This window comes from Petaurus breviceps, unplaced genomic scaffold, assembly GCF_028583685.1.
Source record: "Petaurus breviceps papuanus isolate PSGF00001 unplaced genomic scaffold, PetGlider_PUasm1.0 156, whole genome shotgun sequence".
NCBI lineage: Eukaryota > Metazoa > Chordata > Mammalia > Diprotodontia > Petauridae > Petaurus > Petaurus breviceps.
This window is the reverse complement of record NW_027185720.1, coordinates 13973542-13996225: the sequence shown is the minus strand read 5'-3', so window position 1 is coordinate 13996225 and position 22684 is coordinate 13973542. Positions and strand designations below refer to the sequence as shown.

At 57.9% G+C, this 22684-nt stretch overlaps 1 protein-coding gene across 2 annotated transcripts in view; it reads right to left on the bottom strand.

Moving 5' to 3' along the window:
- Positions 1-22684, bottom strand: part of MICALL1 (MICAL like 1) — a 27194-nt gene extending 4510 nt beyond the window's left edge. The window contains exons 1-15 of one of the 2 annotated variants that reach the window (XM_069082117.1): positions 17296-22684; positions 16808-16949; positions 15904-15998; positions 14775-14920; positions 13992-14407; positions 11689-11752; positions 10401-10460; positions 9743-10110; positions 6914-7377; positions 4039-4173; positions 3358-3484; positions 3036-3126; positions 2499-2572; positions 1855-1969; positions 384-430 (exon numbers count right to left, since the gene is read on the bottom strand). In XM_069082117.1, the coding sequence (XP_068938218.1) occupies positions 384-430; positions 1855-1969; positions 2499-2572; positions 3036-3126; positions 3358-3484; positions 4039-4173; positions 6914-7377; positions 9743-10110; positions 10401-10460; positions 11689-11752; positions 13992-14407; positions 14775-14920; positions 15904-15998; positions 16808-16892 (2287 nt within the window). In that variant the 5' untranslated portion in view covers positions 16893-16949; positions 17296-22684. The remainder of the gene's footprint in view (positions 1-383; positions 431-1854; positions 1970-2498; positions 2573-3035; positions 3127-3357; positions 3485-4038; positions 4174-6913; positions 7378-9742; positions 10111-10400; positions 10461-11688; positions 11753-13991; positions 14408-14774; positions 14921-15903; positions 15999-16807; positions 16950-17295) is intronic. The other variant, XM_069082118.1, reaches the window with a different exon arrangement.

Below are 22684 nucleotides of genomic sequence, written 5' to 3'. Positions count from 1 at the left end.
ACAACCACCATTTTATAGATGAGGAGACTGAGGGAAAGAGAGGCGAGATGCCTTGCCCAGGTGAGTGCCTGAAGCTAGATTTGAACCTGGGTCTTCCTGATTCCAGACTCAGAATTCTGGCCACTGAACCACCCAGTGTCCCCATCCATTCACAAGAGATATGCACACATTTATGTATGGATGTCTCTGTGTGTTTGTATAGACAGACACACACACGCCCCTCAAGGCCACCATACCCAGACCTAGGACCCCTGACCCCAGGACCCCAAGGGCCAATGTAAGCACAGACTCGGGCAGGCAGGTACCAGCTTCCCCATGGAGGATGGGGAACAAGACCCTCAGGGATCCTGACCAGAGAATGGGAGCCCCCGAGCCCCACTCACCTTTCTTCCTGATCATGGCCTCCAACATCTTGTCTTCCTCTTCTTCCCTGAGATCAATGAGAAAGAGAGGAGGTGACAAAAAGTCAGTGACAGAAGGAACTATAATAAAACCCGCTGGTGCTTCCTCCATGCCTGCAAGGCCGTCAGAGACAAGGTCTTGGCTGTGCCTCCCCAGCAGCACTGGGAGAGAGAGGCGAGCAGGGGCTATGCCAGTGATTTAGGGAGGGGGAAACTGAGACCCAGCTAGGAGGTGGAGCTCAGGAGGTTCGAGCTGGGAGGGCCCTTACAGACCATCTAGTGCAAGGACTGTTAACCTGGGCTCCAAGACTCTGCTATCTAAGGATGGATGGATGGGTAGAGGCAGGGAGAGAACTTGGAGTATGATTGCTCTCCCTTGTAATCCTGTGGAATGCATCTGAAACACCTAATTCTGAGAAGGGGCATGTATGTGTCACCCATTTGCCAGAGGAGTCTGGGACACAAAAAAGATGAAGCCCCCCTGATCTGGTCTGACCCCTCACTTCACAGAGCAGGAAACCTGCCCAAGGTTACGTGGGTTACTCATTCACCCAAAAATATTTTTTGTCGTTTTCAGGTGTGTCTGACTCTTCATGAGGCCATTTGGGGCTTTCTTGGCAAAGATACTAGAGCAGTTTGCCATTTCCTTCTCCAGCTCATTCTACAGATGAGGAAACTGAGGCAAAATGGGGTTAAGTGACCTATCCAGGGTCACACTGCTAGGAAGTGTCTGAGGGCACATCTGAACTCAGGACGATGAGTTTTATTGATTTCGGGTCCAGATACCTTTCAACAAATACAGGATGCCCCAAAAGCCTTAGTGAAGTTTTAAGCTATTAAATCACAGGATTTAGAACTCAACATGAATGTTAGAGGTCATGTCTGAGTACGACCCCTTTATTTCACAGATTAGGAAATTGAGGGGCAACACCCAGTAAAAGAGCCTGTGCTTGGCATTGGCTGGTCCTCGTGTCTCAAGATGCCTACAAGTGCCTTTGGGAAAATTCCAAGAGGCTCCAGTGATGCCTTACTCAGCCCTTTATTCCCTGTGAGCAATGAGAGGAAGGATCTTTTCCCTCTCTCTCGACCACATTCCTCAAGAAACCATGGCCAGAATATAGAAGCAAAACGTCCAAAGATCCCGGGCGCCGATCACCTCGATTCCCTGGGACCAGGAGGGGAACAAAGAGATGTCTTGGTTCTGTCTGTGCCCTTTCCGTAAATGCCTTTTCACCGAGCCTACTACCACCTCTGCCTGACCAGAGGCAAGGTACACACTGAGGGGGTTCAGGAAGTCTGGCTTAGCAGTGCAGACCCAGAGCATTTCTTGAGCCTGGTGTAGCCATCTCCAGGGGGCCCCAACCTGCAGGTGCAGGTACCTGGGGGAGCTAACCATTCCCCCCAATGACTGGGAATGGAAGCTAGGTCCACTCTCCCTCCCCCGCCGCCTCACCTCTGCCGGTCTTCGTCCAAGCAGTTCACTATGGCATTACGCTGCTCGATGAGGGTCATCAGCTCCTGCATGAGCACCTTCTCCCTTCCGTGGTCTTCCTCCGTCCAGTCCTTATCTGCCCACGGAGGGAGGAGAGAAGAGAAGCTCAGACCAGGAAGAGACGTCTCTAAGACCATCTGTCTGAGCCACACTGGAGGAAAGCAGGGACCCCTCCAGCAACACCTCCTACAGGAGGTCTCTCCGGGCCTGCTCTTGGATACTTCTAGCCATGGAGAGCTCACTAAGTGAGCAGTGAGGTCCAGAGGGAAAGACCATGGGCATGGGAGTGGGGCGAGGCAGGAAGGCCACACCTGGGCCCTAGCTCTGGCCACATGCCAGCTGTGCTACTGGACATCTTGGGGTCCTCTGATCCCAACCCGCTCGTTTCCAGTAAGGCCTCAGGGCCAACGGTTAGGTGACATGCTCAGGGTCACACCACTAATAATGATCTGAATTTGCCCCCCAGGTCTTGCCTTCTTCCATTCCATCCATCCTTTTTCTGCCCAAGCTCTGGCCAGAACCCTTTCCAGCTGGGCCCCTGCCTGCCCCACCACGGCCTACTCTCCCAGGGGAGGCTGTCCAGCACCCAGCCAGGCCGCACTCACCTGGCTTGTTGAAAAGGCACCGCAGCTCGTACTCCACGTCGGCCTGACGCTGTTCCAGATTCTGCTGCTTGAAGCTGCCAGGGACAGAGAGGAGAGGCCAGGAGCTGGAGGGGACCGACCAGGTTCGAGAGCCCAGCGGCTGCCCTTCTCTGCAAGGCTGGGGCCACACCCTGGCCACTTCTGTTGAAATGGTCTGTCCCCTTTCTTCTTATTCTTTGTTACAAGGCAGGAACACCAGGGTTCAAATCCTGCCTCTGACACCTCGGTGTTCGAGGCAGAGTCTAAGGCTAGACGCTGTGGAGTGGGTGGCAGCGGAAGTTTCCTCCCCTGGGAGTCCCTAGACCAAAACCAGCACAGGCCAGACCTGGTCCCTAGACAGACACAGAGACAGAGAGAGTGCCGGGGAGAGGTGTCTCTGCATGCCGTCTCTCGGTCTCCAGGCCTCTGGCCTGCTCAGGAAGCCGGGGCGCTCCCTCCCAGCCCGGGTGTAGGGCGTAACCCAGGGGGGCGGGAAGTGGCCGCCATCAGGGGACTCACACATAGATGAGCTCCGACTCCCGCCGGACCAGCACATGCTTCTCATGAATAAGCCTGAACCAGTCCACCAACAGGTCGTCTTCACGGCCATCTGCAAAGGGGAACACATGGCCTGAGGCTGGCCAGGGACACTGCCCAGCTGGGGAGGAGCCAAATCTGGAGTCAGCCCCCGGGCCGGCAATGTGGGCCTCCAGAGGCCTGTGCATTCTGAGGGGCCCCAGGCAAACCTCCTGCCCCAATGCTGGATGGTCCTACCCGGCCTGGGCCGAGGAGCCCCCGGGCAGGGGACCAGGCCTCCCTTCCTCCAGGATGCCCCACGTACCATTCTGCCCACTGCGGAGTTTCTCCTCCAGCACCACCCCACGATGTTCTAGCTGGTCCAGCTGCCGCTCAATGATGTCCATCTCCCCATAGAGATCCTCCTCTGGGATATACTGGTCAGCTTGGACCTGCCCAAGAGGCCCCTGGTGAGGACCAGGCAGGGGCCTGTCTGCCTCCCGGGGGGGAGGGGGGGAAGGGGAAGGGGAAGGCCCTCTTCTCTGACCAGTCTACCATCTTTCTGGTCACTGAGCCCTGGGAGCCAGCTACAGGCCCAGGGCAAGTCTAGCACCCACGTCCAGCCCACTCTAGAACACTCTGGAACAAAAGCATCCTTAATGAGAGGAGGAGGAAGGAATGGGGACAAGCAAAGAGAGAGAAGGGGGAAGGAGGAGGAGAGAGACCACGTGGCCTGTGGAGAGAGAGCTGGCCTCTGAGTCAGGAAGACCCGAGTTCAAATCTAGACTCCAGCACATTTAGTAGCTGGCTTCCAGCAGGCCTGTGTGCCCACCAGCACAGCACAGTGCCGGGCACCTAGGAGGGGCTTCCTAAAGGCTCTTCTATTCAGCGGTCCTTATTCAGGCACAGCTTGGCCAGATGCACTCAGAGGCCAAGCTCCCATCCTGTGGCTACAACCACATTCCCAGAAGACCCGCTAGGATGGGGCTGAGGGAAGCCCGCGCACCTTTCGTTTGATGAGGGGGAAGCCGTGTCCAGGGGCAGGTGGCCGCACGGGCTTGCCTCCCTTCTGGGTCTTCTTCACGGTCGGGGAGGACATGGGTGATGCCTTCCGATTAAAGGGGTTCTCTTTGCAGGAGGACTGAAAGCAACCCAAGAGAGAGGCTGGGTGAGGGTGGAGGGGAGACAAGCTAGATTGACTGACCCGCCCACTCTGGACACAGCTGGTGTTTCTCTAAAGAGCTGATCTGACCGGGTCACTCCCCAGCTCCGGAAACCACAGCGGCTCCCTATGACCTGGTGGCCAATGAGTCACCACCTGCCCCCCCCAGGCCTTCTGCTGTGACTTGCCCAGGACCCTCCATCTCCCACCTCCACCTCTGCCCAGGCTTCTCAGAAGCCCTCATCTCATCTGAAGCGCAGCTTCAGCTTGGGTCGCCCCCAAGCTGCTGGCACCTTCCCCCCCCAAAGGCAGCTTTCATTCATCTAATTGGCAAGTGCAGAGTCTCTCCTGAGGGAGAGGGCAAGCGCTTCCAAGCCGCGGCCTTTGTATCCCCAGCACCTAACAGAGCTTGGCACACAGCAGGCGTTTAGTAAATGCTCAGACAGTGGCTGCTCAAGGTCATACAGGAGAGCTGGAAGAGGAGAAAGTGGGAAAGGCAGGATTCAAATCCGGTCTTTTGTCAACCCCTGGGCCCACCCTGCTCTGACCAGCCCTTTTCTAGGCGTCCTCAAGAAGGACGCCACACATACCCCCAGCCATTTCTAGGTGCCCCCAAGGACCCCCACACACCCCCCCAGCACTTTCTAGGTGCCCCCAAGAAGGAGCCCCACACACACCCCCAGTCCTTTCTAGGCACCCCCAAGAAGGAGCCCCACACACACCCCTAGCCCTTTCTAGGCACCCCCAAGAAGGACCCCACACACACCCTCAGAACTTTCTTAGCACCCCCAAGAAGGACCCCCCCACACATACCCCCTCCAGTTTCTAGGCCCCCCCAAGAACGTCCCCCCACACCCTCCTCAGCACTTTCTAAGTGACCCTGCCCCCCCCCACCTCATCCCCACCCCTCCTGTAGCTCAGTTCTTCTGGGCACTCAGGGCTACAAAGGCCCTCCTGCTGTTTTCTCCCACTCTGCCCTGGAAGAACCCCCTTCCCCCCTCCCTCCCAGCAGCATCTGGTCCCAAACCACAAGTCCTCCACCCTGAAAAAGGCTGGCTTTGTTTACTGCTGACCTGGCCGGTCCGAGCTTTTCCAGGCTGCCAGCTTCAAAGTGAGCACCCTCCAGGGACCCCTTCTTGACATGGCCCTTCTGGGAGTGCCCAGCCCTGCTACAGAGGGGAGCCACACGGCTAATGCGGGCCCCTGGAGTTCAACAACCAGCTCCTCTGGGCCCCAGGAAACCCACTCTAACCTGCCTCAGCTTCCCCAACTGTAAAATGGGGCAATGCCAGGAGCTGCCTTCTAGGGCTGTCTGGACTGGCACACAGTGGGCACTCTCCTTCTCTTCCTTCCTTCCTTCCCTCCCTCCTTCCTCCCTTAAGCCCAAACTGGGTGAACAAGCTAAGCCCAGATTGGAGAGGGCTCCACACACAGGACATCCAGGCCGGCCTGTGGGTCCGAGGCCCTGGGTTCAAGATCTTGTCTCTCCCCTGCCCTGGAGGCCCTCAGCAGACAGCTCTCCCTCTGTGACACCACCATTACTGCTGGGTGAGCCCTCTCTGGGCCTCAGCACAATGAGGGGGTGGCCTCTGACCCCCAGGTCCCATCCTGCTCCCAGTCAGTGAGGGGATGGAAGAAGGCCCTGCATGTGCTTCTTGGGGCACAGGGCCAGCGGGAGCCAGTCTCGCCTCCTGGCCCCCTCGGCCCATGGCGCACTCTGGAGCCACCTGGCCCAGGCTCTAGGGACAAAGGCGTCACCCTAGGGCTGTGCCAACATTGTCTGAACCCTTTCCAAGTCTGTTCAACCAAGACCAAGGATGGCACCTGGCGAGCACATCACTCCATGTTCCCTCAGGGCTTGTGCTGGGGCAGGAAAGGGAAGGGGGGAGTCTGAGAGGGAGGGAGGGAGAGAAGGAGGTAGAGAGAAAGAGAGGAAGAAAGGGACCGAAACAGAGGGGAGAGAATGATGGAGTTGATGGAGGGCACTAATCACATGGGCAGCCTGGGCCTCAGCCTCCTCATCTGTAAAATGCAGGTGCTGACTTAGTGCCCTCCAGGCCCCTGCAGCCCCTGCAGCCCCAGACCGCAGGCTGCGAACGCCTGACCCTTTCTTGGGGCAAACTTCTGATTTCTCCAGCATAGGGAAGCTCCCTCTACCTATGTAGATAGCAGCTCCTCAGTAACGGCTAGTCTTAGAGGATTGCTGGGGGCACTGAGAGATGAAGTGATTGGCCCAGGGTCTGACAGCCAGTTTGTGTGCCAGCAGGACTAGAACCCAGGGCCCCCTGAATGAGTCCAGCTTTCTGACCCCTGGTCCCAGGACAGGCAGAAAAGGCCCAGGTTCTACATTAGTCAGACTCAGAGCCTCTGGGGCGGCCTTGCCAGGCACACTTTCAGAGTATCTCAGAGCCTCGTTCCCTCCCCACAAAATGGGAATCATGCCTCTTGTGCTTGGTCTCGCTGCCAGGCTTCCTTGGGCTCCCACACCCAGCAGAGCCAAGCAAGCCATGTCTAAGTCTCCAACACTTGAGTGACAGCAAAACACTTTCCTGCATCTCCCCAGCCCCACGAGCAGGAGACTGGGTCGGCGCCAGTACCCTCCTCATTTGGCAGATGAGGGACAATAAGTGGCAGGGCCGAGTCTTCACATGGGTCTGCTGGGTCCCAGCCTGGCCCAGAGTCCCAGCAGCTGCCTGGGGGTGGGAGGGACCAGACTTACCTTTACCTGCAGCTGGGGGGACGGAGGGCTTCTCTCTCCGACCAACAGCAGCGGGGTCGGGGCGGCCCCGACACAGGGCTTGGCAGGCTGTGGACCCAGAGCGCCCCGGGCACGGCTGGCACAGGGGCTGGGGGGGCCACCCTGGACACGGCTGGCACAGGGGCTGGGGGGGCCACCCTGGGCATGGCTGGCACAGGGGCTGGGAGGGGCTTGGTCCAGGCAGAGCTGGGTAATCTCTTCGGAGGAGGAGAGGGAGGAGGTGGCCGAGAGGTTGGCAGGGGCCCCAGGGGTGTGGACGGTGGGCTCAGAGGAGCTCTTTGGCACCGCGGGGGGCTCCAGTTCCCCAGGGGCCGGGACCGAGCCCTCGGAGGAGAGGCTCTCCACGCTGAGGGCCGGCGATGGGGTCGAAGAAGGCGGCTCTGAGTGCGACAGTCGCGGTGTGGGGAGGCCGGCAGGGTGCAGAGCTGTGGGGAGGAGGAGAGGCAGAATGAAGAGGGTGAGAAGTTCGGGGTCTGGGGGCGAGTCACACCAGAACCTTTGGAAGGCAGCCTAACAGAGGACAAAGAACCCCATATTGGGGCCAGAGGACCTGAGTTCAAATCCTACCTCTCCTCGTGTGACCTTGGGCAATCACTTCCCTGTGCCTCAGTTTCCTCATCTGTAAAGTGGGGGGGGTTGGCCTCCATGCCCCGGAAGAATGAGGGAGGGCTGGGCTGGGGTCTTCCAGCATCTTAGCCCTCCAGGACCGAGGCAAGAAGCTCCCCCAGACTGCCCGCACCTTGCTCCTAACTTGGCACTGTTTCCTTAGTTACTGGACACAATCTTTAAAAACCTCAGCTTTAAAAATCCTTCCATTCCCCGTGGCAACCAGCTGTGTCTCCCTCCCCCTCCCCCCACGGCTACAAGCTTTGGCAAAGAGTGTTGTGGTGAAGGAAGAGCTTGGACCAGAAAACAGCAGAAGCCCCGGAGGGCAGGGGCAGTTTCATTCCTGTCTTTGCACCTTCAGGGTCCAGCCCAGAGTCTGGTCCTCAACGCTACTGACTGACTTTTAAATTCAATTCCACCAACCAGCTGGGCTAATGAGTAAGTATCTATTAAGCTCTTACTATGGCTGAGCACTGGGCTGGACCCGGAGGGTACAAAGACAGAAAAGCAAGATGATCCTTGCTCTCTCTCAGGAGAGGCAGCCTTTACCTAGGCTATGAGCAGACAGCAAAGAGACGCAAGGCACACATCTCTGCTGGGGAAGGACTGAGTGGACACGGCTGTGCAGCCCTGGGGCAAATGGCCTCAGAGCTCTGGGACTCAGCTTCCTCATGTGGAAAATGGGTGCAGCTGTCCTTGTTAACCACCTCCCAGCACTGGGGAGGAGGCCAGAACAACTCTTTAATTAAGGGAGGGAGGGGTGTGTGTGAGAGAGAGGGGGGGGGGGGGGGGAGGGAGGGAGAGGGGGAAGGAGGGGGGGGAGAGAGGGGAGAGAGAGGGGAGGGAGGAGAGACAGAGAGAGAGAGAGAGAGAGAGAGAGAAGGAGGGAATGAAAAGAAAGAAGTTTTTGTTTAGTCATTGTTCAGTCATGTCCAACTCTGTGACCCCATCTGGGGTTTTCTTGGCAAAGACACTGCAGTGGTTTGCCATTTCCTTCTCTAGATCATTCTACAGATGAGGAAAACTGAGGCAAACAGAGGGAAGTGATTTGCCCAGGGTCACATAGTAAGTGTCTGAGGTCAGATTTGAACCCAGGAAGATGAGAGAGAAATGATCAGAGAGAGAGCCTAGAGAAGGAGGGAGGGCAGGAGAGAGAGAGAAATATAGGAAAATATCTACAAAACAACACTAAGGGAAGGGGTTCTGTAAGGGGCTTCATGCAGGGGGCATTCCTGACAAGGCCTCACAGGATCTTGAGCCCAGCGTACATGGCATACTGTCCTGGAATTCCCTCAGCCACTGACCGCTGCACCTCTGCTTGGAGGCGCCTAGTGATGGGGAGCTCAGGGCCTTTCCCAGAACGGGGAGTCCTGCACTCTCACGGCTCCTCCCCTTCCACTGACCTGAAGCCCGCCCTCATGCAGGGCCCGCCACCAGCCCTGGTCAGGCCCTCTGGGGCTTAGCCCTTTGGCCTTTTAGTGGCCTAGTGAGGAAAGAACAAGCTATTCCCAAACCAAAAACCACACTGCCCAGTGGCCTTCTCTCACCAGATGGGTAAGGGGGAGGTGCAATGACTGGGCGACACCTCTGTTGGGTGACTGCACCCTCTGGAGCAAGGAGAAGCTGCCCAGGCCTCCCCTGGGGGAATGATGCCCCAGACCACTCAGAAGTAGACTGGCCATGCTGGGCAGCCACGGAAACAGAGATGTGGACTGGCCACAGCGAGGGGACAGAGCCCTGGACTGGCCATACCAGGAGCCGTGGGGACAGAGCCCCGGACTGGCCACAGCGGGGGCCATGGGGACAGAGGCCCAGACTGGCCACAGCGAGGGGACAGGGCCCCGGACTGGCCACAGCAGGGGCCATGGAGACAGAGCCCCGGACTGGCCACAGCGGGGGCCATGGGGACAGAGCCCCGGACTGGCCACAGCGGGGGCTGTGGGGACAGAGCCCCAGACTGGCCAGAGAGAGGGCACGGAGCCCTGGACTGGCCACAACAGGGGCCGTGGGGACGGAGCCCTGGATGGCCACACTGGCTGGACATGGGACAGGACCCAGACAAGGGAAGCGCCTGGCTCACAAACCCCAGGACCCGCTGGGGCTCCAGCTCTGGCTTTCGTCCAGCTCAGGTCACGACCAGCAGGAAGCAGGAGGAGCAGGTCAGGCAGAAGGGGAGAAACTCACCGAGTGGGGAGGCACTGGGCGCTCGTGGAGCCGGCCGCTTCTTGGTGCGGGGGCTGCTGGTGGGGGTGATGCCGTACCAGGGATGCAGAGTCTTGGTGGTCTGCTCTGCGGGGGCAGGGGCAGGCGGAGCTGCTGCCTCTTCGTCTTCTTCCTCATCCTCAAAGGGGTTGTAGGGCTTGGGCTCCTGCGCAGCGGGCCGGCTCTCGGGCTCTGCAGCCCGGCCGGACCCTCCCTGGTTCTCTTCCTCCTGGGTGGCCCGCGAGGGCGTCTCCGGACGGCTGCCCGGTGGGAGCGGGGCCGGCTTCTTCTTGGGCTCTGCCTGCACCAGGGAGATCCACGGTGGGTCCTTCTTCTTGGGTGTGGTGGCTCTGGAGGAAGCAGAAATCAGTCCATCCATGAAAAGCATTTATGAAACACCTACTATATGCCAGGAACTGAATTACAAAGACCAAAACATGGGCTATAGTCCCTGCCCTCCAGGAGCTTACATTCTGTTGGGAGACACACACACAGAGAATACAAGCAGCATCATGAAGTGGGCAACTGGGAACTGGCCTCTGATCCAGGAGACCTGGGTTTGAGTTCTATCTCTGCCATATCCTGGCTGTGTGACCCTGGGCAAGTCTCTAAGACTATTACATCATAGGAAGGCACACACCTGCTCTGATACAATGGAGCTGGGATACCCACGGCATCACAGACCCAGGCCTTGCTCCATCTAGAACAGACACAAAATGAACACAGGCTCATCTGGGAGGCACTGGCACTAATTAGTAGCCTGGGTGATCACAAGGGGATCAGGAAAGTCCTGGATCTGAGGTCGAGGTGAGGAAGGAGAGCCTGGGGGCCAGACTCGGAGGGGGGAGATAAGTGTGAGTGAGGTCCGAAGAAGAGTCAAGTCCAGGGAGGACAGGAAGCCAGACTGGGCCAGGCTGTGATACCAGGCAGAAGAAGAAGAGAAACAATGAGGCGATACAGGGAGGAAGAAGGGAGGGAGGAGGACGCCCTCGCGGACTCCCAGAGGCCGTCGGGGCATCTGGCCCAGTGGGACCAGAGGAGGAGTTCCCCTGAAAAGTTTTTGGCTGGCCTTGGTCTCGGGGCATCTGGACCTCACACTGGCAGGAAGTTCTTCCTAACAGAAGAGGCATTCGGCCCCTTTGTACCTTCCACCCATTGCCCCCGGGTCCCTCCTCTGGGCGATGCAGAACCAGTGGAATGCCTCCTCCTCAGGAAGTCCCTTCACATGCTTGAAGGCGACTGCACCAAGTCCTTCTTGAATCTAAGCCCCACCAGTCCCTTCAACCATAGTGCCCAGGCCCCCACCAGGCCAGCCTCCGCTGGACCCTGTCCCACCGGGGAAGCCTTTCAAAGAGGCACCTTCACCTGCCGGTCCCTCCTCCCTTTTCACAACTCTGACCCTGGCCGGTCAACCCCCTCTTGTTTCATCAGCATGGGCACACCCACCCCTCCCCACTGACACAAGCTGAAACCTGGCCATGTCTTCAGGAGGTGCTGGGGGCCAGCCTTCCGGGGATGAACCTCATTTGGGCCCAAGGTCTTTAGCCAGCAGGGTCCATCACTTGGCCCATACCCTGAGCCCTTCTGGTCTCCTAACACCTGCTGGCTAGAGCCTGTATCTGAAGGCTGGAGCAGGGGCCACCAGCCAGGCCCAGCAGCAGGAGACCCAGTGGGGCATGGGGCCCTTCCCAGCCTGGGTTCTTCCCCGATAAAGGAAACCCTCCCAGGCTTCTTCCTTACTCAGCTGTGTCCCAAAGACATAAGGAAGACTCATCTCCCCAAGTTCAGAACCCAACAAGAGGAGAAGGGGTTCTGTGGTAACCAGGCTCCATCTCTCCCAGGCTCCCAGTTCTGAAGGGGTGAAGGGCCCAGGGCCCTGAGGACGGGGCCCCCTTACTGGTTAATCGCTTGGGGGGATGGGCACATACCGCTCTGAGGCCTTGGATGTCCCTCTCGGTTTGGGAACCGGGGGGCTGGATTCATGCACCCTTCCTAGGTGGAAAGTAAGAAAAAGATAGCTGTTCATTGGTAGCAGAAAGTGGTCCCCCCCCACCCCAAGGGCCACGAAGCCTATATTTCCTGGAGCAGGGGACTCTCCCCTGTGAGGTCACAGGCTTCTATTCCTATAGAAACCTCCTGGTCTGACAAGGATGGGCCCCCACCCCCAGTCATGGCATGATTAGATGAGCCACTTTTCCAGCGGAAGCTGAGATGAAGAGATGTCACGCGGGGATCAGGGACACCTGCCAACCTCACCTTCACTCAAATGAGAAATGAAATCTGGGTCCCAGGCACCCAGAGGCAGCCGCTTTTAGCCCACACCCTTCCCCTCCCAGTTCTAGACAGAAGCAGGGGATTCGGTGGCCCAGTTCAGCTCCCAGAGGAGGGAGGGAGGCCGGCGGAGTCTGCCTCACTCCACCTCGCCTGCCTTGCCCCTCTGCCCCGAGGAGGAGGACACTGGCTACAATGCTCCCCCACTCTGGCCACCAGAAAGGACTGGCTGGCCTGCATCGGTGGGGAAGGACAGGAGAGAGAAAGAGCTCAATCAGCCAAGATCCCACAGCACCACTGAGGCAGCCTCTGGGACAAAGGAGGCCTCAGAGGTCATCTGGTGCAGCCCGCTGACTCTGGAGATGGATCACACAGAGCCGGCATGAGAACCGTGGGCCTCTCAGGACAAGTCTGGCTCTTTCTGCCACGATGTCTGCCGCCACTATGACCCAATGGACCAAGGCCAGAGCCCTGGGTTCTTGCCACACCGCTCAGGGGCCCAAGACAAGCTAGTTATCATCTCAATTCGCCCAACAACTTCCCGTGTCTACACGTCACAGAGCAGGGGCCCATGGGCAGCCGGGAAGCAAATCTCCTTACCAGAATCTCCCTACATGAATGAAATCACAGGTCTCCAAGAAAAAGAAAAAGAGAAATGCCAGCCAAGAGCGGGCATTAGCTGCCAGCAAGCCCAAAGAAGCGGCTTTAGTCAGAATTGCAACCCAGGGATCAGAGGCAGGGTGCTGAAAACACAGAAGAGGCAGATGCCTCCAGGTACGGGCCCAGGAGGAAGGGCTGGAGAAGAGCAGGCAGAGGGAGGTCTGTGTGGGCCTCTGAGGGCAAGGAGTCACCAAGTCACAGTGGGCTCTCAGCGTCCTCATCGGCAGAGGAAGGAACTGGCTGAGTGGCCTTGGCAGCACCCAGTATAGTGGCCTGTGAGCCTCCCTGGGCCACCTGGGGCAAATCCTCAGTCTTTCCATCTGTATAATGGGAGTGGGGGTGTGTGGGATTTGATCATGCGTTCACCAAGACTTTATTTACTCAGGAGCTGCTGAGTGCCAGGCCCACTGGGAATTCTGGGATGAACAAAACAATTCCTGCCCTCCAGCATACATTCTCTGGAGGATACAGCCCGTACACACACAAGTAAATACATACTAAATGCAAAGTAATACAAGATAATTGGGGGGGAAGGGTGACCTGAAAGCAGCTGTGTGGCTCTGTGGATAAAGCGCAGGGCCTGGCTTCTGGAAGACCTGAGTTCAAATCCTGCTGCAAACACTAACTAACTGAGTGACCCTAGCCCAGCCCTTGCCCTCTGCCTGCCTCAGTTTCCTCACCTGGAGGAGTGAGCCTGAGGCCCCTTCCAGCTCTCTACATCACTGAGCCCCCCACCTCGGGCCTCGTAAAGGGGAGGGTACTAGAAGGCATCAAAGGTCAGCTCTAGAGCTGAGCTCACTCAAATGGCCAAGTCAGAGCTCCTGACTTGAGAAGACACGATTGTGGGTGGGCCATGGCTCCTGTCACCTGGGGATGCCAAAGCCTCCCAAGGCAGCAGGGCTGACAAGCACACCGTGGGAAGACAGGAAGGTGGGGAGGGGAAGGCAGAAGCAAGAGAGAAGGAGCGAGGGAGGAGGAGGACGGATGGCAAAGGGGGTAAGGGCAGGACTGAGCCCCCAGCCGGCCCTCACTCAGCTCTCCAAGACGCCCAGGTCTTGGCCCTCTCCTGCCCCAGCTCCCAAAGGCACATACAAATCCTGCAGCCAGATGCCCATGCCCAGGCCCTGACCCAGCCAAGCAGCACGTCCAGCTCAGTGCCACCAGGTGCACCTCTGACGCCATCACCCTGGACCAGTCCCTTCACCTGAGCCTTGGCGCCCCCCTCTCCTCACAGCGCTGGGGTAGAGACCAGACATTCTGCACAAAGGTCACTGGGCACGGCCCAGATGGCATCACTCACCGTTCACTAGGCAGCTGCCCTGCTCCCCAGGGCTCTCGCCCTGCACGCTGGAACGGGGTCGAGGGACCGGCTGGGGGCTGGCGGGTGAGGCGGACATCTCCGAGGCTCTCCTTGGGGCAGGGGTTGGCCGGGTGGCCGGTGGAGAGGCCAGCTCCTGCGGCTTGCTGGGGAGCGGGGGTTTGGACAGAGTCTGAGACGGGGGCTCAGAGCTAGTCTCCCTCCTGGGGACGGCGGAATCTTCCCCATCCTCCCCCACGCTGGCTGCCACCTCTGGGTGCTGCGGGGCCGCTCTGGGCCTGCCCTCTGTCCGCCCCAGGGGGCCCAGTTTGCCCCGGTGCTGGGTGCACACAAATGTGCCTGCCTCTGGCCCGTTCTTGTAGGCTCCAGGGAGCAGGGTGCTGGAACACTCCTTACATCTGTGGGAGAGACGCCAGCGGATCAGTAATCCAGAGGGGCTTCTTGGGTCACTGAGGTCAGTCCCTTCATTCAGCAGAGCCTGGGACCTTGGACCCAGAGCTGGAAGGTGCCTCAGAGGAGATCTAGCCCACCCCTCATTTTACAGAAAGGGAAACTGAAGCCTAAGGAAGTGAAGTTACTTGACTGATATCACACAGTTAGTTTGGGGAAGAATCAGGTTTTGAACTCAGGTCTTGTGCCTCCAACCTCCACCCGCAGGGACTTGACCTGCACCACAGGACCTCTGGGGTGATCCCAGACCAGACCGCCAGGAGGCAGGTGGCCACTCAAGGACATGTGCTGCCTGGCCTGCTGCCCCATGCTCACCTGAAGCACTGGCGGTGATAAAGCTTGCCCTCCACCAGGTACCGCTGCACCAAGTGGACGTGCTGCTGACAGGCGGCACAGGAGCTGCTGGGGATGCCGCGGGAGCCCTGCTCTGCCAGGCTTTCAGGGGCTGCCCCCTGCTCCTCCTGAGGAAGACAGCCAACCCCCCAGCGGTGAGGTCAGAGCCCCCGCACCTGTCCCCAGCCCCCAGCAGTGAGGTCAGAGACCCCGCGCCTGCCCCCAGCCCCCAGTGGCAAGGTCAGAGCTCCCTTGCCTTCCCCTTGCCCCCTGGCACTGAGATCAGAGCGCCCCCCCCCATCCTGGGGTCCTGCCCAGCACAATCAAGGTTCAGTCATTCAACAAACATGCATTGCCCTCCTGGGGGCAGACAGAGAGGCGCAGAGACAGCCCCTGTTCTCGTGCAGTCTGGCTAGGGGAGGAGACACCAGGACAGATAACTCACACAGTGCTACGGGCATCTCTGAGGGGGAAGTAAGGGCCACCGGGCCTGTGCTTATGGAGGGCAGCACCCCACTATTGCTGCAGACCCAGAGAACTGCCTGGGGGTGCTGAGGGGCAAAATGAGAATCCCACGTCCACAGCTGGAAAGTCCACCCCCTTCATTTTACAGATCAGGAAACTGAAGTATCACAAAGTCAGCTACATCAGAGGCGGCTCTCCCTGCCTCTAAGGCCGGCTGGCTACAGCACACAGGGCCTCCCATGAGAACTAGGTTGTGGAGGAGCAGATGGGACGCAGTCAAGGCCTGAAGCTGGCAGACCCCTGAGCTGGGGGGAGCTGGCACTCACGAGTGCCCCCCAAGAAGGGACAGGAGCAGAGTGGGCTCCCCACAGCAGGAGCTCTGAAGCTGGGGGTCTGGGAACCCCTGGGAACCCTGCATCTTACTCTGAGAAGAGCCCCGGTTATGGGCGGGCACTCCCGGCCCTTCGCCAAGCCTGCCTCTGCCCAAGAAGTGGGATCCCCTGTGAACCTCACATCTAAGCTCCAGCCCATCTGGATGAGGGGGGTGAGCCCGCTGGCCCCCTCGCCCCACCCCAGGCAGCCTCCTCCAAGATTCCCGCCCTCTCAACCCCCGCATGGCCCCAAGGAGAGGCCAGCCATGACCCACCTGGGTCCCATCCACTTCAGGGTCAGCACTGGGAGCCGCTTCAGGGGAAGAAGAGGAAGGAGCTGCTGGGTATTTCCTGGGTGAAGAGATGCCAGCTGGGGAAAGACAGGGAGACAAACCGGTTGCTGGCAGAGACCTCAGATGCCTGCTCAGGGCGGGGGGCCTGCCCCAGGGGTCTAGGAGTCTGGATGCACTCCCTCCTCACCCACCCTCAGGGAGGGGAGAATGATGAAAGCCATGGGCCTCCTAGGCCTGGGGGGAGTCCTCAGGGGTCCGCCAGGGCTGCCGTGGGGAGGGTGCATTGAAGAGAACAGGGCACTTGTTAGAGCCAGATGAAGGCAGGGAGTTCAGAGACCTACTACACTTTACAGAGGAGGAAACTGGGGCCCGGGGAGGCCAAGTGACTGGTCCAGAGTCACACTGGGAACAAGCACCAGCAGTGAGATCTGAACCCAGGCCCCTGACACCCCTGTTCTTTCCATGGTGCTTCCACAAGTGGGGAAAAGGGACAAAACCAGGAAAGAACAAGTCTGGATGGACAGAGGGCTGGACAAGATGACCTCTGACGGCCCCAGAGGCTGCCATCCTGTCCTGATGTAGGGGGAGGGACGGCCCCCCAGCAAAGACTCGACCCCCCCCCCCAGCGGCCTCAGTTCCCTCGTGGCCTTGCATGTAACGGGTCCTTAAATGCCTTCTGACTGACCAACTCTCGGCTTCCCGGCCCAGATCAGATCTGCCACCTGGATACCCCTAGGAAATCCCTCCTGGCCTTCACCACTGCCCCACCTCTACGTTCCAAGCAGGAAATGGGCAGCAGGGGCCCCATGCTGGGGATGGACGGGCAGCCAGTGACCCCCGTCAGAGCCCGGGAGGAGGGGGTCCTGGGAGGAGTCTGGGGGCTCACCTTGGCTGGGGTTGGTAAAATGGTTGTAATACTGAGACACATAGGTCATGATGCTAAGGCAGTCGGGCACGCTCATGGAGACCATATCATTGGGATCCAGCAGGGCCGGGATGCCCAGCTCCCTCTCTGCCACCTCGAAGGCCTAGAGGGAGACAGGAGCCAGCCTGAAACAGCGGTGTCCTGGGCAGAGAGGCAGCAGGCTCCCCAGGCCAGGGGGAGTGAGGAAGGGGTCCCCTCCCTGGCATGGACCCCAGCCTGGGCAGCCAAGAGAGGACAGTGGCTTCTGGGAGGGATACCTGACAGCAGCAGGCCAAGGGGGGATGGGGAGAAATGAAGGGGGGGGCAGGGCCCTCCCCCAGCACCCAGTGCCCCGGAGCCAGGCTGAGGCAGGGAGGGCCTGCCCCATTGTCTCTCTGATCCCACAAGGCTCCCAGGCACCCCGCCTTCTTTGCTACTTTTGTTCCAGACCCCATCTGTCTGGGACTCACCAGGCGGTTATTTTCATAGACATTGTCCTTGGAGAGTGAGTCGAAATCTCTGGAATAGACAAAGGCAAGAGAGTAAGGAATGGTAGCAGAGTCAGGGACCTGCCAGCTGCAGCAGGGTGAGCCTGGAACTTACTGTCCCTACCCCTCCCCTACGGGAAGGAACCTTGAGGATCCTAACACATACAACTTTAGGGTGAGAAGAGTCCACAGGACATAGAATATTAGACCATAGAAGACCTTAGAACACAAAAGGTCAGAGCTCGGAGGACCCTTAGAACAGGGGATGTCAGGGCTGGGAGGGAGCTTAGTACAGGGGATGTCAGAGCTGGGAGGGGCCTGAGAACAGGGGATGTCAAGGCTGGAAGGGCCTTAGAACAGGGGATGTCAGGGCTGGGAGGGGCCTCAGAACAGGGGATGTCAGGGCTGGGAGGGCCCTTAGAACAGGGGATGTCAGAGTCGGGAGAGGCCTGGGAAGGTCAGAGCTTCCATGAACATGAGAAATCATTCTAGCATTTCAGAGACATCCACGATCTCATTTCACCCCAGAGGGATCTGAGAACAGGGAGTCAAAGTGTCTGAACTCTGACCATGAGTCTGGAGTAGGCCAGGATGCGGACCCCAGGGTCCTGGCTCCCGTTTTTCCCAGCACCAACATCTCTCCTGTCTCCCTTTGGTGACTGGGGGTTCCTGTGTGGGCCTTTGAGGGCCCCTGAGCCTTCTACCGACCCTACACCCCCTTTTATCAGAGTGGTCATCCCCCAATCCCACACTGCCATCAGGGAAAGGTGGGTTCTCCAGGAAGAACCCTGATTAGGCACCTAAGGCATGCAAGGCCCTGGCTTGGAAGTGGCCCTGCTACACGGGGTGCAAAACGAAGTGAGCAGTCTCTTTCTTCTGCTCTCTCAGCGCCCTTAGACGGGTTACCTGACTCAGTTCCACCATCACCAGACGGCCAGGGATGAGAAGGGGCTGTGGGTAATATCTACTCTAAGAAACAGGCTCAGGCAGCCAGGGTGACTTAGGACCCAAGACCCAAAGGCCAGACATCTAGACTGGTGCCCCTGATCTTACAGGGGAAGAAACTGAGGCTCAGGGAGGCAGCGGTGCCCCACCCAGCCCCCCAGGCAGGCTGCCAGCCCAGGCTCCAGGTCCTTAATCCCCCACAGCCCAGCAGCTGTCTGCACTTGAATACTCGGGGCCCTCTGTCTGGCCCTCCTAAGCTCTGCATCATTTTCTGACTTAATTGTGTGTGTCTCATCATCCCTCACCAGACTGGGAGCTAGTCTGGCGGGCAGGGGGCTGCGTCATCGTTGCCTTTTGCTGCCGGGGTACTCAGGTCTGGAGGCGAGGGCCCCCTCCCATCACCAGGCCCTCCCCGACCGGGCGTGAGCAGGATTAAGTGGGGAGAGGGCAAGGGTGGGCCAGAGGGGCCGCTGCTTTTCTGGGGTGGTCCAACCTTCGCGGCACGCCTGGTCCTGACTCTCTGGCCAACCCCAAAGGCTCACGGGGCATTTTCTGGGCAAGGAAGCCAGGGAGGTTGGCTGGGTTGAGCTGATGGGAGATTGTCTGTGGCTCCTGGCTTCCTTCCTGGTCATTAAAAATCATTAATATGAGAGAAACTTCACTCAAAGGATGACGAAGTGCTCCCCTGGCATCAGTGCTGGCAGGAAACACAAATGTGGCCACCCCAGGCTCTCACCAAACCAGAGAGGCACTCCTGGGCCTAGGCAGTGCTTTGAGATCCCATACTCTTGCCAGTCTAGCCCCCAAGGGCTCCAGAACTGGAACCCTGCAGGGTGCTGCTTAGAACCTAGAATCCTAGATCTAAACCCAGTGGGCACCTTTAGAGACCATTCCCTTTTACAGATGAAGGAAACAGAGGCACACAGAGGTTCAGTGATTTGGCCAGGGTCACATAATTAGCATCTATGGGGGGATTTGAGCCCTGGTCTTTTTAAGTCCCAGTCTAGTACTCTAAACACTCCCCAGGACATTTGCTATAAGGACTAGGAAGGAGGGGTCTTAGAACAGTGGATGTCACAGCTAGGAGGGCCCTCAGAACCCAGAACAGCAGGGCCAGAAACAGGGAACAGAGAACAGCAAGGCTGGCAGGGGCCTTGGAATAGGGAATATAAGAGCTGGGGGGAAGGGGACCTTCAAGAACAGGGGATGTCAGCGCTGGGAGAGAGCTTAGAACAGGGGATGTCAGAGATGGGAGGGCTCTTCGAGATAATTCTTTCCAACCACATTTTACAGCTAAAGAAACTGATGCCCATAGAGGGCTTCTGGGACTAAAGGGCCACCCACACAGCAGCCACCCCTGCCCCAAATGGAGACAGCTGCCGAGCCTGTTCACTCTCCTCATTCCACCTCCCATGGCCTTGGGGCCGCTCAGGTCAGCTTATCAAGCCTCAGTTTCCCCACATGTACAGGGAGCATCTGGCAGCCAAAGCCCCCTCAGGTCCCTTCCCCCCAGATGGAGAATTCTGAGAATGCTTCCATCAGCTTGGGAGGGACCATAAGCACCTCCTCTTCCAAGCCTGTTTTTCCAGCTGAGCCCCGGAACTTTACTCACCTGGAGCCCCTGTGCCTCAGTCCCGCTCCCCAGCCAAAGGAGCCTCTCCCTCCCCCCTTTCTCCCGATCCTAGGCGGCTGAAGGCCGCCCTGCCTCCCCACCTCAGGCAATGCCCTTGTAAGGGCCTGGTGTGGGGGCCTGCACACAGACGGGCGCAGCGCCAAGCCCCAGGGCATCTCAGTCCATCCCCAGTGAGGCTGGCTTCCTTTCCTAAACTGGTGCAATTTGGGCTTGTTTGGTTTTTGTTTTGTTTTCCAGGTGTATGTGTGTGGGGAGGGGGGGGGGTTCCTGTAATCTCATCAATATAGGGAGTTCGTCCGTGTAGACTCAGACTGGCACAGGGACCCGGGACAGAAAGACTCCTCTCCCTGAGTTCAGATCTGACCTCCGACCTTCACTAGCTATGGGACCCTGAGCAAGCCACTTCACCCTTCTGCCTCAGTGCCCTTTTCTGTGAAAGGAACTGGAACAGGGAAAGGAAAAACACCTTGGAGTCTTTGCCAAGAAAACCCCAAACAAGGTCAGAAGGAGTCAGACGTGACTGAACAGCAACAATGGCAAATAACTGTCTTAGACTATGAATTCCTGGGGGCGGTGAGACATTCACTCATCTGTCCAGGGTCCCACAGTCAATATGTATCAGGGGGCACTTGAACCCAGTCCCTTCTGACGCCAAGGTCACTGTGCCAAGCTGCTTGTCTCCAAACTGCATACCCAGGTACAGGGTAGTGAGAAGCACATTGGGGATCTGGATGCAAGAGGCCCCACCTATCATCCCCACTCTGATGTGAGCCAGTCAACAAGCACTTGTGTGCCAGGCACCAGGAAACACCTGGCTACACACACGGACCCCTCCCCATCAGCTTCACAGCACCCCGCCAGCCACTGTCCAGCAACGACCCAAACACACCAGGCTGTGGCCCAGAGTGACTCCCTGTGCTGGGGCACCTTGGGGCCCACTGACTGCTCTCATCTGCCCCCCATCCAGATCTCTAGAGCATTTCTTCCCACCTTCTCCAAGACAGTACTGGCCTAACAGGATGGGGGCCTTCAATGCCCTCCCAAGCCTCACTCAGCACTCTCCCAGAACCAGCCTACGACTCCCTGTGGGAGGAGAGGCCTAGGTCCCTTTGTTCAGAGGATGCCAAGGCTGGCAAGGGAGGGAGAAGAGGTCCGCACACCTGGGCTCTGTGCCCTCTGACCTCATAGAATGAGGATGAGCACCTTTAACTAGCTGTTGGGAAAGCAAGGGATTTCTTCTCACACACACACACACACACACACACACACTCCCCATCAACATTCGACACACAGCCTGCCATGGCCAGGCACAGCATGGACCCCCCTGGCTCTGATGCTTCCTGGGATCTCAGACAAGAGGAGGCCAGTGGGGAGAAAGCCCTGCATTCGAATCCTAACTCCAATGCTTTGGTCCCTTGGGCACCTTGCACCCCTGGTGTCCAGGTCAGGCGCTGAGATCTTACAAGCAGCAGACCGGGTTTTGCAGTGTCTGTTCTGGGATGTGGATATTGAACTGGAAAGGACCTCAGAAGCCAACCCTCTCATTTTAGAGATGGAGAAACCAAAGCCTAGATAAAACAACTTGTCTACTCTCACAGAATTCTGGATTTTTATCCTCATTCACTCACAGATCCTTGCCTTTGCCCAAGAGAATGAAGATGGTCAAAGAGCCGGCCTTTCTGTCCCAACTCTGCCACTGATCTCAGAAACTTAGAGATTGTCCAGGCCAATGCCATCATTTTACAGGAACAGAACAAGAGGCTGAAGAAGGGAAGTGACTTGCCCAAGGTCACCTGGCAAGCTAACAGGCACGAGTTCCTGAGCCCCACATCAGAGTGCTTTTTCTATGCCAGACTGACTGGTTCTGAGACCCTGAAACCCAGCAGAAAGAACCAAGGGCTGGTTCAGGGCACCTGAGTTCTGGTCTCAGCTTACCCCTAATGACTCTAGATACAGACTTCGGCTCAGGGGCTCTCCTGGCCATCTAACTTAACTCTTGAATTTTTACAGATAAGGAAAACAGAAAAATCACACCCACCCAGGTAATAGATGGCAAGGCCTTCAGAGGCCATGGAGCCCAACTCCCTCAGAGAGCACCTGGATTCAGGTTCAAATACTGCTTCTGACACTCAGGGGACCCTCAGTGACCCATTCAGGCTCACAGACCTCAGCTTCCTCCTCTGTAAAATGCTGGGGTTGGGCTGGTGGCCTCTGATAGCCCCTCCAGCCAATGAATCCAAATCTTAAACTCTGCCAGAGGTGCCAAAGACACTACCTACAACAAACAATCCATAGAGCAGCCAAGCCAGATTAAAATCTAATTGGGAAATATTTAACAACAAAAATACAATAAAACAGTAGATAGTATTAGATTTTTAAAACTAAGTCATTGTGCAGCCCACAAGGATTCTTCTGGAGCCTACACTGTGGGCCCCAGGTTTCCCATCTGTAAATACAGGGTTTGGACCAGATCCCTGAAGCCCCCTGAGACCATAGACTGTTTGTGCCTCCGGGATCACATCCCATCTGCTGACCTAGCTAGGGAGTGCAGGCACAGGCCCAACAGTGACCTCCGGAACCAGCCTGGAGGTGACTGCTGCCTAGACGGCTGAATCTGAACCCTGGCTCAGGTTTCTGTATCTGTATCTCTCTCTCTCTCTCTGTCTCTCCCTCTCTCTCACACACACACACTCTCAATACTCACACACACACTACACACACCACACTCCCAACCCCACACGAACACTCATACACTCACCCACTACACACACTACACACACACACACACACACA